Source organism: Labrus bergylta, chromosome 11, assembly GCF_963930695.1.
Source record: "Labrus bergylta chromosome 11, fLabBer1.1, whole genome shotgun sequence".
Classification (NCBI taxonomy): domain Eukaryota; kingdom Metazoa; phylum Chordata; class Actinopteri; order Labriformes; family Labridae; genus Labrus; species Labrus bergylta.
Window position 1 is genome coordinate 30,638,330 of NC_089205.1, and position 17,500 is coordinate 30,655,829.

General features: G+C 47.6%; 3 protein-coding genes across 5 annotated transcripts in view; 2 read left to right on the top strand and 1 right to left on the bottom strand.

Moving 5' to 3' along the window:
• The window catches only part of lipt2 (lipoyl(octanoyl) transferase 2), an 8,789-nt gene extending 7,681 nt beyond the window's left edge, over nucleotides 1–1,108 (top strand). For all 3 annotated transcript variants that reach the window (XM_065960000.1, XM_065959998.1, XM_065960001.1), the window contains one exon: nucleotides 435–1,108. In XM_065960000.1, coding sequence (XP_065816072.1) covers nucleotides 435–664 — 230 coding nt within the window. In that variant the 3' untranslated portion in view covers nucleotides 665–1,108. The remainder of the gene's footprint in view (nucleotides 1–434) is intronic.
• Nucleotides 1,109–1,591: 483 nt separating this feature from the next.
• The window catches only part of pgm2l1 (phosphoglucomutase 2-like 1), a 20,078-nt gene continuing 4,169 nt past the window's right edge, over nucleotides 1,592–17,500 (top strand). The window contains exons 1-11 of the mRNA XM_020657160.3: nucleotides 1,592–1,874; nucleotides 4,129–4,296; nucleotides 4,511–4,617; nucleotides 7,930–8,014; nucleotides 8,111–8,194; nucleotides 9,787–9,983; nucleotides 10,121–10,310; nucleotides 10,406–10,503; nucleotides 12,092–12,272; nucleotides 12,490–12,583; nucleotides 12,696–12,825. Coding sequence (XP_020512816.3) covers nucleotides 1,764–1,874; nucleotides 4,129–4,296; nucleotides 4,511–4,617; nucleotides 7,930–8,014; nucleotides 8,111–8,194; nucleotides 9,787–9,983; nucleotides 10,121–10,310; nucleotides 10,406–10,503; nucleotides 12,092–12,272; nucleotides 12,490–12,583; nucleotides 12,696–12,825 — 1,445 coding nt within the window. The 5' untranslated portion in view covers nucleotides 1,592–1,763. The remainder of the gene's footprint in view (nucleotides 1,875–4,128; nucleotides 4,297–4,510; nucleotides 4,618–7,929; nucleotides 8,015–8,110; nucleotides 8,195–9,786; nucleotides 9,984–10,120; nucleotides 10,311–10,405; nucleotides 10,504–12,091; nucleotides 12,273–12,489; nucleotides 12,584–12,695; nucleotides 12,826–17,500) is intronic.
• Nucleotides 10,523–11,763, bottom strand: LOC136180510 (salivary glue protein Sgs-3-like; the record flags this gene model as incomplete). The annotated part of the gene is made up of 1 exon (XM_065960494.1): nucleotides 10,523–11,763. A coding segment is annotated over one exon (1,200 nt), but the record flags the coding sequence as incomplete, so codon positions are not given.

Here is a 17,500-nt window from a genome sequence, read left to right on the forward strand (position 1 = left end):
GTGACTCCTGTTTGATTGATGTGTGTGAGGAGCATCTGATGTGACTCCTGTTTGATTGATGTGTGTGAGGAGCATCTGATGTGACTCCTGTTTGATTGATGTGTGTGAGGAGCATCTGATGTGACTCCTGTTTGATTGATGTGTGTGAGGAGCATCTGATGTGACTCCAGTTTGATTGATGTGTGTGAGGAGCATCTGATGTGACTCCTGTTTTATTGATGTGTGTGTGAGGAGCATCTGATGTGACTCCTGTTTGATTGATGTGTGTGAGGAGCATCTGATGTGACTCCTGTTTGATTGATGTGTGTGAGGAGCATCTGATGTGACTCCTGTTTGATTGATGTGTGTGAGGAGCATCTGATGTGACTCCTGTTTGATTGATGTGTGTGAGGAGCATCTGATGTGACTCCTGTTTGATTGATGTGTGTCTCCAGGAATCCACTGTGGTCGATACGTCACGTCCCACGGCTTTGCTCTGAACTGTAACACGGACATGTCGTGGTTCAGCCACATCGTGCCGTGCGGTATCGAGGGTAAAGGAGTGACGTCACTGAGTGCTGAGCTGCAGAGAGACGTCAGCGTGGAGGAGGCCATCCCTCACCTGCTGGACGCCTTCACAGAGCAGTTCAACTGTCAGCTGAGGGACGGAGCTGAACCGGGCTGAGACAGCACAGGATCATCAGCGTAGAAAATGACCTCATTATCAGAAAATATGAATGAATCACATGTTCGATTTGTTTTCTGAAAATCCCTTAAAACTCTTTCAAATCTCCTTTTTTACCTTCAAAGTTAAAGTGGCAGCTTGAATTCACTTTTCACTAAGCTTCAGTGTTGGCCTTGCTGTTGTTGGAAAATGTAAATCAGAATAAAAAGGTTAAAGGTCAGGCAGTGTGAAGCAACAAGCTCAACGAATAGCTGGAATTCTTTCAGCTGCTGAAACAACAAAACCTCGTTTTGTTTTTACCGCTGAGTAATAAAAATGTATTTCTGGTTTGTTCATAGAGAGGCTTTTGGTTAAAGGGGATTTAGGGGACGGCTTACTAACATGTATTCACGTTTTCTTTCTTTTATTCTGAGTGTCTGTAATTAAATCCAGTAAAACCTCAAATTGACCAGAAGTGCAATTTTATTCACAAATGATTTTAACCGTGAAAAATCTATTCAGAAGAACGAGTCGACTTGTTCCTCGACGTTATCACTTTATTCTCCAAATGCTTCATGAAAACAAAATCTTCCTGTGTGTGTGTGTGTGTGTGTGTGTGTGTGTGTGTGTGTGTGTGTGTGTGTGTGTGTGTGTGTGTGTGTGTGTGTGTGTGTGTGTGTGTCTCTCTCTCTCTCTCTCTCTCTCTCTCTCTCTCTGTCTCTCTCTCTCTCTCTCTCTCTCTCTCTCTCTCTCTGTCTCTCTGTCTGTCTCTCTCTGTCTCTCTCTCTCTCTCTCTCTCTCTCTCTCTGTCTCTCTCTGTCTCTCTCTCTCTCTCTGTCTCTCTGTCTCTCTCTCTCTCTCTCTCTCTCTCTCTCTCTCTCTGTCTCTCTCTCTCTCTCTGTCTCTCTGTCTCTCTCTCTCTGTCTCTCTCTCTCTCTCTCTCTCTCTGTCTCTCTCTCTCTCTCTCTCTCTCTCTCTCCCTCCCTCTGTGTGTGTGTGTGGGCAGCTGGGAGCTAACACACAGTTAGCTGGCTGTTAGCTGGCTGCTACTTTAATCCAGCGGTCCGATGGCTCTGCTTCAGCTGACTGAGTGTTAGCTAGCCTCATCCGGTCTGTCGACATGGGGGACAATAACGGAGTTAACGGAGACCTGAACGCCAACTCGAGGTACCAGAGCACCGGGGACCCGCAGCTGGACAAGTCCGTGCACCAGTGGTTGAGCTGGGACAAGGTGAGTCCGTGTCTGGGTGGACTCCTTCCCAGACCCCCCCCTGAGTAAACCCCCCACTGAACACCGCCGAGCATTTAGGTAAACAAACGTGGGAACCCCGGAGTGAACATCTGTCAGGTTTGGTCCTCTGCACTGTTTAAAAAATAACTTGAGAGCTGTTTGACCAACAGCACAGGATGTAGGGATTACTGACAAAATACTTAATATCTTTTAAACTACAACATTTGAGTTTATAGACTGTATGCCGATGTTTCAAAGAGACTTACTTTGTCACACCGTATTCAAAGCATCCTCCTTTATCACATTAATTTCGTTATTTTGCCAGAACATTTAAAATGTCCATGTTTTGAACGGGGTTCTGAATGTTGCCGTAGCAGCGGGTCAGTGAGTGAGTGTTGCCCGCAGTGCGGAGCTGCAGGCCGGCTAACAGGCAGGCGGGAGCACCTGTGGCTGGTTATGACTCAGCTGTTTTACTTTTTTGATAACAAGACGTCAGAATTCGACCTGTGCAGATGAATCCATCCTCCAGCAGCCTTCAGGCATCCTCCAGATGATATATTTTCTTCCAAACACCAGCAGTAAGATGTTCAGCTCCACCAAAGGACAACCTGACCTCCCACATGTTGTTTACATTAAAAAAACACATTACATGTTTTGCTTCCCTGCTAATCTGGAAACCTCCAGATAAGTGTTGAAATGACTGCATAGAGAATTAAGGTTCACGGTTTTCGGCCAATATTACTCATAATCTGCTGTCCGTATTGACGCTACATCCCCATTATGATATCTGTATTTAAATATGATGTTTAAATTCACACATTCATTTTTTATAAATCTGATAAATTGCCTCTGAATGTTCTGACTTTGGAAAGGTCGTTAGGCCGCTCTGGTACGTACAACTGAGTATCATCAGCATAGACATTATAAATTATGGGATCCTTGGAAATAAAGTCATTAAAACTTTAGATACCACATGTTTTATAACAATACAATCTCAGATTATTTTGATTATCGATAGTATCAAGAGTAGGCAGCCGTGGTCCATTCAAAGTCACAGGCTCAAAGTCTGACGTTACACAAGTTCTTCAGTCGTCTCAGAAAGATATGTAATGAAATGTCTTTTTGTGCAGAGATGGTGCAGGAGTTTTCCTGCTATTTTTACTGAATAAAACAATATTAAGGGCCAGAGACTTGTATTTTTGTTTCTCTGGTATGTCAACAGGTACCCATATCGTTGGATTTTCATGAGAATTGTATCAAAGTTTAAAGTTCTGGTATCGTGACGGCCCTAAGTGGCCTTTTTTTTAAGATAAAGAATAAATATAGGCTGTAAAAAGAAGAGGCCCTAGGACGGATCCCTGGGGGACACCACACTGTACAAGAAAGTCTGTTTCTCTTGTTGTCGGATTTCGACATCAAAATTCTGCCAAAAACAAGAAGTCATCCAAAATTGGGTCCCTAGGACTTCTGTTCTGTTACCCTGGTGTCAAACAGATATTAATATAATCTTATTTATTTACTAGAATCAAAGCTAGAGTAAAAAATGGTGGCAATCTAGAGTTATGTCGTCTGTTGTCAACAAGTCAGAAGCTGCTGCTTCATATGAAGATTTTATGATTGACAGGTGGACCGTGCTTTCACATGTACGTAGGTTAGTGTGCAATCATCACACACACACACACACACACACACACACACACGGCTGTGTAGTTTGTAAAGGTCATGGCTGCCTTGAATGTATCTGACCTCCACTGTAAATGTCAACAGCCTGGTAGGGATTCCCACACACACACACACAGACACACACAGACACACACACACACACACACACACTCACTGTTTTTTCTTTGAGAGAATATTTCCTTGAATCTCTTGGGTTCTGTGAAGGTTTCTGACTTAGTTTCTGTGTTTGCGCCTTGAAGTGTTGTTCTGTACTTCTTGAACAGCTGTTACGTTTCAAGAGAAATCTTGGTTCTTATTTTTTAGAGTTTCAGGGTATTGTTAACTTTTCTCATGTTCTGACTCATGCGGTTCTGTCTCTGACTCGTGCCGGTCTGACTCGTGTTGGTCTGACTCGACTCACAGATGAAGTACTAGGTGTAAAACAGCTGATCACTATCGCACCTTTACCAACACAGACAGGACGGAGGGACAGTTGTCAGCAGTGGATTAATCTACCTGTGGGGCAGCAGGATCGTGTATGTGTGACTGAGTCCAGATTAAGAACCTGCTCGGCTTCTCTCCTGTGCTGCAGAACCTGAGGACTCGGGCTCAGGTGGAGTCCCTGCTGGCTGACAGTCATCACGACGATTTGAGGATGAGACTCTGCAGCAGGATGAGTTTCGGCACGGCTGGACTCCGAGCGCCAATGGGAGCTGGATTCAACCGGATTAACGATCTCACCATCATCCAGTCCACACAGGTGAGACCGGTTCGGACCAATATGAGTGCGTTAGTAGTTTCACATACAAGTCATTGAAACTGATGACTCGTAATTAATAAGTAATTATATCTCAGTAAACTGATGTGTTCAGTCAAAACAACACACCTAAAGGCTGATAATAAACATAAATAATAAATATATCGACTGTGTCTAATATATCAAAGTGAGTTAACGGCTATCTGTGTCTCTGTAGGGTTTGTATTCCTACCTGTCCAGGTGTTTTGCAGACTTCAGCAGCAGAGGAGTGGTTGTTGGTTTTGACACCAGAGGGCAGGAGGAGAGCGGCTGCAGCAGCGAGCGGTAACCTTAAACACCCAGAGACACTTAATTTTAGAACTGTTTTTATTTGATATATGGATTTAAGTAATAAAAAGGAAACACATTTTAAAAGTCTCCAGTTGATGTGATGATGTAACACACGATGAACAACTTTCATTGGATGCACTTTGATCCATCAACCAATCACGCTGCAGACGTTACAGTCTGTTTACCCGCTGCAGACGTTACAGTCTGTTTACCTGCTGCAGACGTTATAGTCTGTTTACCTGCAGACGTTACAGTCTGTTTACCTGCTGCAGACGTTACAGTCTGTTTACCTGCAGACGTTATAGACTGTTTACCCGCTGCAGACGTTATAGACTGTTTACCCGCTGCAGACGTTACAGTCTGTTTACCTGCAGACGTTATAGACTATTTACCCGCTGCAGACGTTACAGTCTGTTTACCCGCTGCAGACGTTACAGTCTGTTTACCCGCTGCAGACGTTACAGCCTGTTTACCCGCTGCAGACGTTGCAGTCTGTTTACCCGCTGCAGACGTTACAGTCTGTTTAACCGCTGCAGACGTTACAGTCTGTTTACCTGCAGACGTTACAGTCTGTTTACCCGCTGCAGACGTTACAGTCTGTTTACCCGCTGCAGACGTTGCAGTCTGTTTACCCGCTGCAGACGTTACAGTCTGTTTACCTGCAGACGTTACAGTCTGTTTACCCGCTGCAGACGTTACAGCCTGTTTACCCGCTGCAGACGTTATAGTCTGTTTACCTGCAGACGTTACAGCCTGTTTACCTGCTGCAGACATTACAGTGTGTTTACCTGCTGCAGACGTTACAGTGTGTTTACCCGCTGCAGACGTTACAGTCTGTTTATCTGCTGCAGACGTTAAAGTGTGTTTACCCGCTGCAGACGTTACAGTCTGTTTATCTGCTGCAGACGTTACAATCTGTTTACCCGCTGCAGACGTTATAGTCTGTTTATCTGCTGCAGACGTTACAGTCTGTTTACCCGCTGCAGACGTTACAGTCTGTTTATCTGCTGCAGACGTTACAGTCTGTTTACCCGCTGCAGACGTTATAGTCTGTTTACCTGCAGACGTTACAGTCTGTTTACCCGCTGCAGACGTTACAGCCTGTTTACCCGCTGCAGACGTTACAGTCTGTTTACCTGCTGCAGACGTTACAGCCTGTTTACCTGCAGACGTTACAGTCTGTTTACTCGCTGCAGACGTTATAGTCTGTTTACCTGCAGACGTTACAGTCTGTTTACCCGCTGCAGACGTTACAGTCTGTTTACCCGCTGCAGACGTTATAGTCTGTTTATCTGCTGCAGACGTTAAAGTGTGTTTACCCCGCTGCAGACGTTACAGTCTGTTTATCTGCTGCAGACGTTACAGTCTGTTTACCCGCTGCAGACGTTATAGTCTGTTTACCTGCAGACGTTACAGTCTGTTTACCCGCTGCAGACGTTACAGCCTGTTTACCCGCTGCAGACGTTACAGTCTGTTTACCTGCTGCAGACGTTACAGTCTGTTTACTCGCTGCAGACGTTATAGTCTGTTTACCTGCAGACGTTACAGTCTGTTTACCCGCTGCAGACGTTACAGTCTGTTTACCCGCTGCAGACGTTGCAGTCTGTTTACCCGCTGCAGACGTTACAGTCTGTTTACCTGCTGCAGACGTTATAGTCTGTTTACCTGCAGACGTTACAGTCTGTTTACCTGCTGCAGACGTTATAGTCTGTTTACCTGCAGACGTTATAGTCTGTTTACCTGCTGCAGACGTTACAGTCTGTTTACCTGCTGCAGACGTTATAGTCTGTTTACCTGCAGGCGTTACAGTCTGTTTAACCGCTGCAGACGTTACAGCCTGTTTACCCGCTGCAGACGTTACAGTCTGTTTACCTGCAGACGTTACAGTCTGTTTACCTGCTGCAGACGTTACAGTGTGTTTACCCGCTGCAGACGTTACAGTGTGTTTACCCGCTGCAGACGTTACAGTCTGTTTACCTGCAGACGTTACAGTCTGTTTACCTGCTGCAGACGTTACAGTCTGTTTACCTGCAGACGTTACAGTCTGTTTACCTGCAGATGTTACAGTCTGTTTATCTGCAGCAGATGTTACAGTCTGTTTACTCGCTGCAGACGTTACAGTCTGTTTACCTGCAGACGTTACAGTCTGTTTACCTGCAGACGTTACAGTCTGTTTATCTGCAGCAGATGTTACAGTCTGTTTACCTGCAGATGTTACAGTCTGTTTACCTGCAGACGTTACAGTCTGTTTACCTGCAGACGTTGCAGTCTGTTTACCTGCAGCAGACGTTACAGTCTGTTTATCTGCAGCAGATGTTACAGTCTGTTTACCTGCAGACGTTACAGTCTGTTTACCCGCTGCAGACGTTACAGTCTGTTTACCCGCTGCAGACGTTACAGTGTGTTTACCTGCAGACGTTACAGTCTGTTTACCTGCAGACGTTACAGCCTGTTTACCTGCTGCAGATGTTACAGTCTGTTTACCTGCTGCAGATGTTACAGTCTGTTTACCCGCTGCAGACGTTACAGTCTGTTTACCCGCTGCAGACGTTACAGTCTGTTTACCTGCAGACGTTACAGTCTGTTTACCTGCTGCAGACGTTACAGTCTGTTTACCCGCTGCAGACGTTACAGTGTGTTTACCTGCAGACGTTACAGTCTGTTTACCTGCAGACGTTACAGCCTGTTTACCTGCTGCAGACGTTACAGCCTGTTTACCCGCTGCAGACGTTACAGCCTGTTTACCCGCTGCAGACGTTACAGCCTGTTTACCCGCTGCAGACGTTACAGCCTGTTTACCCGCTGCAGACGTTACAGTCTGTTTACCCGCTGCAGACGTTACAGTCTGTTTACCTGCAGACGTTACAGTCTGTTTACCTGCAGACGTTACAGCCTGTTTACCCGCTGCAGACGTTACAGTGTGTTTACCTGCAGACGTTACAGTCTGTTTACCTGCAGACGTTACAGTCTGTTTACCTGCTGCAGATGTTACAGTCTGTTTACCCGCTGCAGACGTTACAGTCTGTTTACCTGCAGACGTTGCAGTCTGTTTACCTGCAGACGTTACAGTCTGTTTACCCGCTGCAGACGTTACAGTGTGTTTACCTGCAGACGTTACAGTCTGTTTACCTGCAGACGTTACAGTCTGTTTATCTGCAGCAGATGTTACAGTCTGTTTACCCGCTGCAGACGTTACAGTGTGTTTACCTGTAGACGTTACAGTCTGTTTACCTGCAGACGTTACAGTCTGTTTACCTGCAGACATTACAGTGTGTGTGTGTGTGTGTGTGTGTGTGTGTGTTTCAGATTTGCGAAGCTGACGGCGGCCGTGATGCTGAGCAGAGACGTTCCTGTTCATCTCTTCTCCACGTTTGTCCCCACGCCGTACGTGGTGAGGACACACTAACGCGTCCCTTCCTGCTGCAGACACCTGCTGGTCATCAATCTTAGGGGGAAGTTATTAATGTGCTGGTAAATGTGTTTTCAGCCGTACGCTGTGAAGAAGCTGGGCGCGGCGGCCGGTGTGATGATCACAGCGTCTCACAACGCCAAAGAGGACAACGGATACAAGGTGAGAGAGCAGCACAGGTCAGTCACTCAAACACCTCGCTGTCAAACGCTTCTCATTAAACCACGCTGTGACCAGAATCAAACTTTCACAGAATCAAAGATGGCGGGCGAAGTGACAGAGGTGTGACAGTAGGGTTGCCATCCGTCACATAAAATACGGAATCGTCCCGTATTTTACACTTTGATATCGCGTCCCGTTATGAATCAGTACGGGACGCGGTTTGTCCCGTATTTCCAAGATGCCTTGAACTGAGCATCATTCAGCCGGCTAGTTCCCGCCTCCTCGGAGCGTCCGTTGGTTTGTTTGGTTATTTTTTGGCATGAGCAATGAGAGCTCGTTAGTGATTGGGTGAGAGAAAGTCATAGGAGTCAAAAGGAAACATCTGTCTGTCTCTGATTCCCGCACCGTGCACCATAGAAACGTAAACGGATGCAGAAATACAGACGAGAGTAGAAAGTAATGCCTGGCTGGTGAAAATGAATATAATGTAAAGGAAACTATTGTAGGCCTACTTAATATATTTTCTCATATGTTTATAGATCGGTTATTCCAGTATAGTTTGGATAGTGTGAATATTTTTCGGTACGTAAAACAAAAAGATGACATTTATTTTAGCCTAATCTATATTCACACTATGACCTGGGCGAGATATCATCAATACAACATCAATATATCGACAGTAGACACTTAATTAATACAATAAGAAAATAGTTCAAAACCATATTAATAGTATCATTCATGATTTCATGAGAAAACAAAAAAAACGACAGACAGAAGGACAGAATAAATTAATGAAAATACTATTAAATTCGTACCGTTTATTTAAAAATCTGTAATCTTACTGCTCCCCTCTATGTTACAGCAGTGTCAAAAGCACTTCAATAATACTGTTAATGAGTTTAAGTTAAGTTGTAAATTAAATAGGCCTAGCTAGTAGTAATCATCTGCTGACGTCCTGTTAGGTGCATTTCATTGTGCATACATTACTGTATCTGCCTTTACACTGAAGTTTTGCGTTTTTGTAAATTATTTCCGAAAAAAAGTGTTAATAAAGCACTTAAAACTTTAAGTATGACTCTTACTACTTCATTAAAACCACGTTTTAAATCATGATTCACCACAACTGGTGCCCCACCCCTCCGTTGAGCCAGTGGTGGTCAGGCTCCTATTGAGTTGCACCCCGCTGCGGGGTGTCCTTTATTTTTCTGCTTGGTAAGGTGGCAACCCTATGTGACAGAGTGACGCTGCGTTTAACTGGACGTGTTCATGTTGTAAACAGAGGAAAAGGAACTCGCTGGAGAGCAGAAACGAGTATGAGGCAGTTTTATTACGTGCATCAAGATCTTAGTGATCACATGATAGTAAGTTCACACATCAGCTCACTCTGACCTCACATAGAAATGGCGGGAAAGTGAGAGTGTCTGTCATGCAGCTCGCTCTGAATGTTTCAGGACGCTTTCAGGAGTTTTGGTCGTATGTGATTACTCCATGGATTCAAATGTCTCACATTTCCACAAAGAATGATTTCACTCTTACAGAACTTCCTCCTCAGCATCAGATGTGGCTCCGTGTCTCCCCCCCCCCCCCCGCAGGTGTACTGGTGTAACGGTGCTCAGATCTCTTCGCCTCACGACAAGGAGATCCTGCGGAGTATCGAGGAGCAGCTGGAGCCATGGAGCGCCTCCTGCTGGGAGGAGGAGTTGGTGCACAGCAGCTCCCTGAGGACTGACCCCCTGAGCCAGATCAACTGCTGTTACATGGACGAGCTCACCTCCCTCTGCTATCACAGGTGAGAGTCGGAGTCCTTTACAGGTCGTCTAAAGACCTCTGCAGGTAGTGCAAAGACGAAGGTAAAGGTAAGGCTTGCTCACCTGTCTCAGGTAAGACAAAGAGGCTGATTGAGCGACGTGTTTTTGTGCGTCTCAGGGATCTGAACAGAAGTTGTCCGTTAAAGTTCGTCCACTCGTCATTCCATGGTGTGGGACACGTCTTTGTCCAGCAGGCCTTCCTCACCTTCGGCTTGGCTCCCCCGATCCCCGTCCCCGAGCAGAAGGACCCCGACCCAAACTTCTCGTCCGTCCGCTGCCCAAACCCCGAGGAGGGGGAGTCGGTGCTGGTAGGAGACGGTCCCGGTTCTTCAGCTGGTTTCTATCACTCAGTATTTTGTTCTTCTTTTGATGATCTTGTTTTTTTCTCTCGTGTGCTCTGCAGGAACTTTCTCTTCTTCTGGCAGAGAAGGAAAATGCTCGGATTGTTCTGGCCACAGATCCCGACGCCGACCGTTTGGCTGTAGCCGAGAAATCTGACGGGTAACAGATGCTTTCTAAAAGAATAGAATAGAGAGAGGAACCAGCACTGGGATGTTTTCATCACCAGTGTTGGCTGTTGGTTTTATTTTTATGATTATTGATCAATTCTATTTTATCATTTCTGAAATTGTTCAGTAAAAAATCCTGATACTTTACATAGTTTGATTTCTTTCCCAGTAGAAGCTGTTTAAACCTCAATGTTGCAGGTGTAGTTGTTTCAGGTGTAGTTGCTGCAGATGTAGTTGTTTCAGGTGTAGTTGCTGCAGGTGTAGCTGTTGCAGGTGTAGTTGTTTCAGGTGTAGTTGCTGCAGGTGTAGTTGCTGCAGCTGTAGTTGTTTCAGGTGTAGTTGTTGCAGGTGTAGATGTTGCAGGTGTAGTTGCTGCAGGTGTAGTTATTTCAGGTGTAGTTGCTGCAGGTGTAGTTGCTGCAGGTGTAGTTGTTGCTGGTGTAGTTGCTGCAGGTGTAGTTGTTGCTGGTGTAGTTGTTTCAGGTGTAGTTGTTTCAGGTGTAGTTGCTGCAGGTGTAGTTGTTTCAGGTGTAATTGCTGCAGGTGTAGTTGTTTCAGGTGTAGTTGTTGCAGGTGTAGTTGCTGCAGGTGTAGTTGTTTCAGGTGTAGTTGTTGCAGGTGTAGTTGTTGCAGGTGTAGTTGTTTCAGGTGTAGTTGCTGCAGGTGTAGTTGCTGCAGGTGTAGTTGTTTCAGGTGTAGTTGTTTCAGGTGTAGTTGTTTCAGGAGTAGTTGCTGCACGTGTAGTTGCTGCAGGTGTAGTTGCTGCAGGTGTAGTTGTTTCAGGTGTAGTTGTTTCAGGTGTAGTTGCTGCAGGTGTAGTTGTTTCAGGTGTAGTTGCTGCAGGTGTAGTTGCTGCAGGTGTAGTTGTTTCAGGTGTAGTTGTTTCAGGTGTAGTTGTTTCAGGAGTAGTTGCTGCACGTGTAGTTGCTGCAGGTGTAGTTGCTGCAGGTGTAGTTGTTTCAGGTGTAGTTGTTTCAGGTGTAGTTGCTGCACGTGTAGTTGCTGCAGGTGTAGTTGTTTCAGGAGTAGTTGCTGCAGGTGTAGTTGCTGCAGGTGTAGTTGCTGCAGGTGTAGTTGTTTCAGGTGTAGTTGTTTCAGGTGTAGTTGCTGCAGGTGTAGTTGTTTCAGGTGTAGTTGTTTCAGGTGTAGTTGTTTCAGGAGTAGTTGCTGCAGGTGTAGTTGCTGCAGGTGTAGTTGTTTCAGGTGTAGTTGTTTCAGGAGTAGTTGCTGCAGGTGTAGTTGCTGCAGGTGTAGTTGTTTCAGGTGTAGTTGTTTCAGGTGTAGTTGCTGCAGGTGTAATTGCTGCAGGTGTAGTTGTTTCAGGTGTAGTTGTTTCAGGTGTAATTGTTTCAGGTGTAGTTGTTTCAGGTGTAATTGCTGCAGGTGTAGTTGCTGCAGGTGTAGTTGCTGCAGGTGTAGTTGTTTCAGGTGTAGTTGCTGCAGGTGTAGTTGTTTCAGGTGTAGTTGCTGCAGGTGTAGTTGCTGCAGCTGTAGTTGTTTCAGGTGTAGTTGCTGCAGGTGTAGTTGTTTCAGGTGTAGTTGCTGCAGGTGTAGTTGACCTTCCTGTGTCTGTCTCACAGGTGTGGTTGGAAGGTGTTCACAGGTAATGAGCTGGCCGCTCTGCTGGGTTGGTGGATGTTCTTTAATTGGAAGGAGGCTCATCCGGATCCTGCAGACTCTCAGAAGGTCTACATGTTGGCCACCACCGTGTCCTCCAAGATCCTGCAGACCTTCGCTCGCATCGAGGGCTTCCACTTCGAGGTGAGACACCCGAACATCCACCAATGAAGAACCACGAGGGCTGATGATCTGATGCTGTGTGTGTGTGTGTGTGTGTGTGTGTGTGTGTGTGTGTGTGTGTGTGTGTGTGTGTGTGTGTGTGTGTGTGTGTGTGTGTGTGTGTGTGTGTGTGTGTGTGTGTGTGTGTGTGTGTGTGTGTGTGTGTGTGTGTGTGTGTGTGTGTGTGTGTGCTCCACAGGAAACTCTCCCTGGGTTTAAATGGATCGGGAACAGGATACATGAACTGTCCAAAACAGGAAATGAGGTCATATTTGCCTTCGAGGAGTCGATTGGTGAGTTTCAAAGAGTCCAAGGTGCTGAAGGACTCAGCTGAGGATCCTTCCTGTCCTTCCTTTGTGGTCAAACATCTTCCACAAATCACAACGTGTGTGTTGGTGTCTTCAGGTTTCCTGTGCGGGGGTCTGGTCCCTGAGAAAGACGGCGTAAGTGCTGCGGCGGTTGTGGCTGAAATGGCGGCGTACCTCCACACCAAGAACCTGAGTCTGAGCCAACAACTCCTCAACATCTACCAGACGTGAGAAACTTCCAGTACTGAACCACTCTGTGAATTATTTCATGTCCTGAGTACGTAATGTGTGGGTTTCACCACTAGAGGGCGGCAGATCTCCATTCTGTTTTTAAAGTCGATTTAGATTTTCATGTCATTAGAGTTCCAGCTGTGAGAATCTTTTCCAGAGTGATTAAACACGATGGTGGCAAACGGATTGACTCTGTCCTCTTCTCTCAGACGACGGAGCTTTAAACCAGAGACACAAACTCTGAATCTGGTCCTCTGAATCTGGTCCTCTGAATCTGGTCCTCTGAATCTGATCCTCATCATCAGTCTATGTTCAGATCAACACACCGGAATAATTCAGGCACCGAAATTAAACACTTAAGCAAAAGATGAACACCTAAAAGCAAACGCCTGGTACCAGGAGCCTGGTCCTGATCCTAGCTAACAGGTCAGACTGGGACCTGGTCCTGTTCCTAGCTAACAGGTCATCAGACTGAGACCCGGTCCTGATCCTAGCTAACAGGTCAGACTGAGACCTGGTCCTGATCCTAGCTAACAGGTCATCAGACTGAGACCCGGTCCTGATCCTAGCTAACAGGTCAGACTGAGACCTGGTCCTGATCCTAGCTAACAGGTCAGACTGAGACCTGGTCCTGATCCTAGCTAACAGGTCAGACTGAGACCTGACTGGGACCCGGTCCTGATCCTAGCTAACAGGTCATCAGACTGAGACCTGGTCCTGATCCTAGCTAACAGGTCATCAGACTGAGACCCGGTCCTGATCTTAGCTAACAGGTCAGACTGAGACCTGGTCCTGATCCTAGCTAACAGGTCATCAGACTGAGACCCGGTCCTGATCTTAGCTAACAGGTCAGACTGAGACCTGGTCCTGATCTTAGCTAACAGGTCATCAGACTGAGACCCGGTCCTGATCTTAGCTAACAGGTCAGACTGAGACCTGGTCCTGATCCTAGCTAACAGGTCAGACTGAAACCTGGTCCTGATCCTAGCTAACAGGTCAGACTGAAACCTGGTCCTGATCCTAGCTAACAGGTCATCAGACTGAGACCTGGTCCTGATCCTAGCTAACAGGTCATCAGACTGAGACCTGGTCCTGATCCTAGCTAACAGGTCATCAGACTGAAACCTGGTCCTGATCCTAGCTAACAGGTCAGACTGAAACCTGGTCCTGATCCTAGCTAACAGGTCATCAGACTGAGACCTGGTCCTGATCCTAGCTAACAGGTCATCAGACTGAGACCTGGTCCTGATCCTAGCTAACAGGTCAGACTGAGACCTGGTCCTGATCCTAGCTAACAGGTCATCAGACTGGGACCTGGTCCTGATCCTAGCTAACAGGTCATCAGACTGAGACCCGGTCCTGATCCTAGCTAACAGGTCATCAGACTGGGACCTGGTCCTGATCCTAGCTAACAGGTCATCAGACTGGGACCTGGTCCTGATCCTAGCTAACAGGTCAGACTGAGACCTGGTCCTGATCCTAGCTAACAGGTCAGACTGGGACCTGGTCCTGATCCTAGCTAACAGGTCAGACTGGGACCTGGTCCTGATCCTAGCTAACAGGTCATCAGACTGAGACCTGGTCCTGATCCTAGCTAATAGGTCAGACTGAGACCTGGTCCTGATCCTAGCTAACAGGTCAGACTGGGACCTGGTCCTGATCCTAGCTAACAGGTCAGACTGGGACCTGGTCCTGATCCTAGCTAACAGGTCATCAGACTGAGACCTGGTCCTGATCCTAGCTAACAGGTCAGACTGAGACCTGGTCCTGATCCTAGCTAACAGGTCAGACTGAGACCTGGTCCTGATCCTAGCTAACAGGTCATCAGACTGAGACCTGGTCCTGATCCTAGCTAACAGGTCAGACTGGGACCTGGTCCTGATCCTAGCTAACAGGTCAGACTGAGACCTGGTCCTGATCCTAGCTAACAGGTCAGACTGAAACCTGGTCCTGATCCTAGCTAACAGGTCAGACTGAAACCTGGTCCTGATCCTAGCTAACAGGTCATCAGACTGAGACCTGGTCCTGATCCTAGCTAACAGGTCATCAGACTGAGACCTGGTCCTGATCCTAGCTAACAGGTCATCAGACTGAAACCTGGTCCTGATCCTAGCTAACAGGTCAGACTGAAACCTGGTCCTGATCCTAGCTAACAGGTCATCAGACTGAGACCTGGTCCTGATCCTAGCTAACAGGTCATCAGACTGAGACCTGGTCCTGATCCTAGCTAACAGGTCAGACTGAGACCTGGTCCTGATCCTAGCTAACAGGTCATCAGACTGGGACCTGGTCCTGATCCTAGCTAACAGGTCATCAGACTGAGACCCGGTCCTGATCCTAGCTAACAGGTCATCAGACTGGGACCTGGTCCTGATCCTAGCTAACAGGTCATCAGACTGGGACCTGGTCCTGATCCTAGCTAACAGGTCAGACTGAGACCTGGTCCTGATCCTAGCTAACAGGTCAGACTGGGACCTGGTCCTGATCCTAGCTAACAGGTCAGACTGGGACCTGGTCCTGATCCTAGCTAACAGGTCATCAGACTGAGACCTGGTCCTGATCCTAGCTAATAGGTCAGACTGAGACCTGGTCCTGATCCTAGCTAACAGGTCAGACTGGGACCTGGTCCTGATCCTAGCTAACAGGTCAGACTGGGACCTGGTCCTGATCCTAGCTAACAGGTCATCAGACTGAGACCTGGTCCTGATCCTAGCTAACAGGTCAGACTGAGACCTGGTCCTGATCCTAGCTAACAGGTCAGACTGAGACCTGGTCCTGATCCTAGCTAACAGGTCATCAGACTGAGACCTGGTCCTGATCCTAGCTAACAGGTCAGACTGGGACCTGGTCCTGATCCTAGCTAACAGGTCAGACTGAGACCTGGTCCTGATCCTAGCTAACAGGTCATCAGACTGAGACCTGGTCCTGATCCTAGCTAACAGGTCAGACTGGGACCCGGTCCTGATCCTAGCTAACAGGTCATCAGACTGAGACCTGGTCCTGATCCTAGCTAACAGGTCAGACTGAGACCTGGTCCTGATCCTAGCTAACAGGTCAGACTGAGACCTGGTCCTGATCCTAGCTAACAGGTCAGACTGGGACCCGGTCCTGATCCTAGCTAACAGGTCATCAGACTGAGACCTGGTCCTGATCCTAGCTAACAGGTCATCAGACTGAGACCTGGTCCTGATCCTAGCTAACAGGTCATCAGACTGGGACCTGGTCCTGATCCTAGCTAACAGGTCATCAGACTGGGACCTGGTCCTGATCCTAGCTAACAGGTCATCAGACTGAGACCTGGTCCTGATCCTAGCTAACAGGTCATCAGACTGAGACCTGGTCCTGATCCTAGCTAACAGGTCAGACTGGGACCCGGTCCTGATCCTAGCTAACAGGTCATCAGACTGAGACCCGGTCCTGATCCTAGCTAACAGGTCAGACTGGGACCCGGTCCTGATCCTAGCTAACAGGTCATCAGACTGGGACCTGGTCCTGATCCTAGCTAACAGGTCATCAGACTGAGACCTGGTCCTGATCCTAGCTAACAGGTCATCAGACTGGGACCTGGTCCTGATCCTAGCTAACAGGTCATCAGACTGAGACCTGGTCCTGATCCTAGCTAACAGGTCATCAGACTGAGACCTGGTCCTGATCCTAGCTATCAGGTCAGACTGAGACCTGGTCCTAATCCTAGCTAACAGGTCAGACTGGGACCCGGTCCTGATCCTAGCTAACAGGTCAGACTGAGACCTGGTCCTGATCCTAGCTAACAGGTCAGACTGGGACCTGGTCCTGATCCTAGCTAACAGGTCAGACTGGGACCTGGTCCTGATCCTAGCTAACAGGTCATCAGACTGAGACCTGGTCCTGATCCTAGCTAACAGGTCAGACTGGGACCTGGTCCTGATCCTAGCTAACAGGTCAGACTGGGACCCGGTCCTGATCCTAGCTAACAGGTCATCAGACTGAGACCCGGTCCTGATCCTAGCTAACAGGTCAGAATGGGACCCGGTCCTGATCCTAGCTAACAGGTCATCAGACTGGGACCTGGTCCTGATCCTAGCTAACAGGTCATCAGACTGAGACCTGGTCCTGATCCTAGCTAACAGGTCAGACTGAGACCTGGTCCTGATCCTAGCTAACAGGTCATCAGACTGAGACCTGGTCCTGATCCTAGCTAACAGGTCATCAGACTGAGACCTGGTCCTGATCCTAGCTAACAGGTCAGACTGAGACCTGGTCCTGATCCTAGCTAACAGGTCAGACTGGGACCCGGTCCTGATCCTAGCTAACAGGTCATCAGACTGAGACCCGGTCCTGATCCTAGCTAACAGGTCAGAATGGGACCCGGTCCTGATCCTAGCTAACAGGTCATCAGACTGGGACCTGGTCCTGATCCTAGCTAACAGGTCATCAGACTGAGACCTGGTCCTGATCCTAGCTAACAGGTCATCAGACTGAGACCTGGTCCTGATCCTAGCTAACAGGTCATCAGACTGGGACCTGGTCCTGATCCTAGCTAACAGGTCATCAGACTGAGACCTGGTCCTGATCCTAGCTAACAGGTCATCAGACTGGGACCTGGTCCTGATCCTAGCTATCAGGTCAGACTGGGACCCGGTCCTGATCCTAGCTAACAGGTCATCAGACTGGGACCTGGTCCTGATCCTA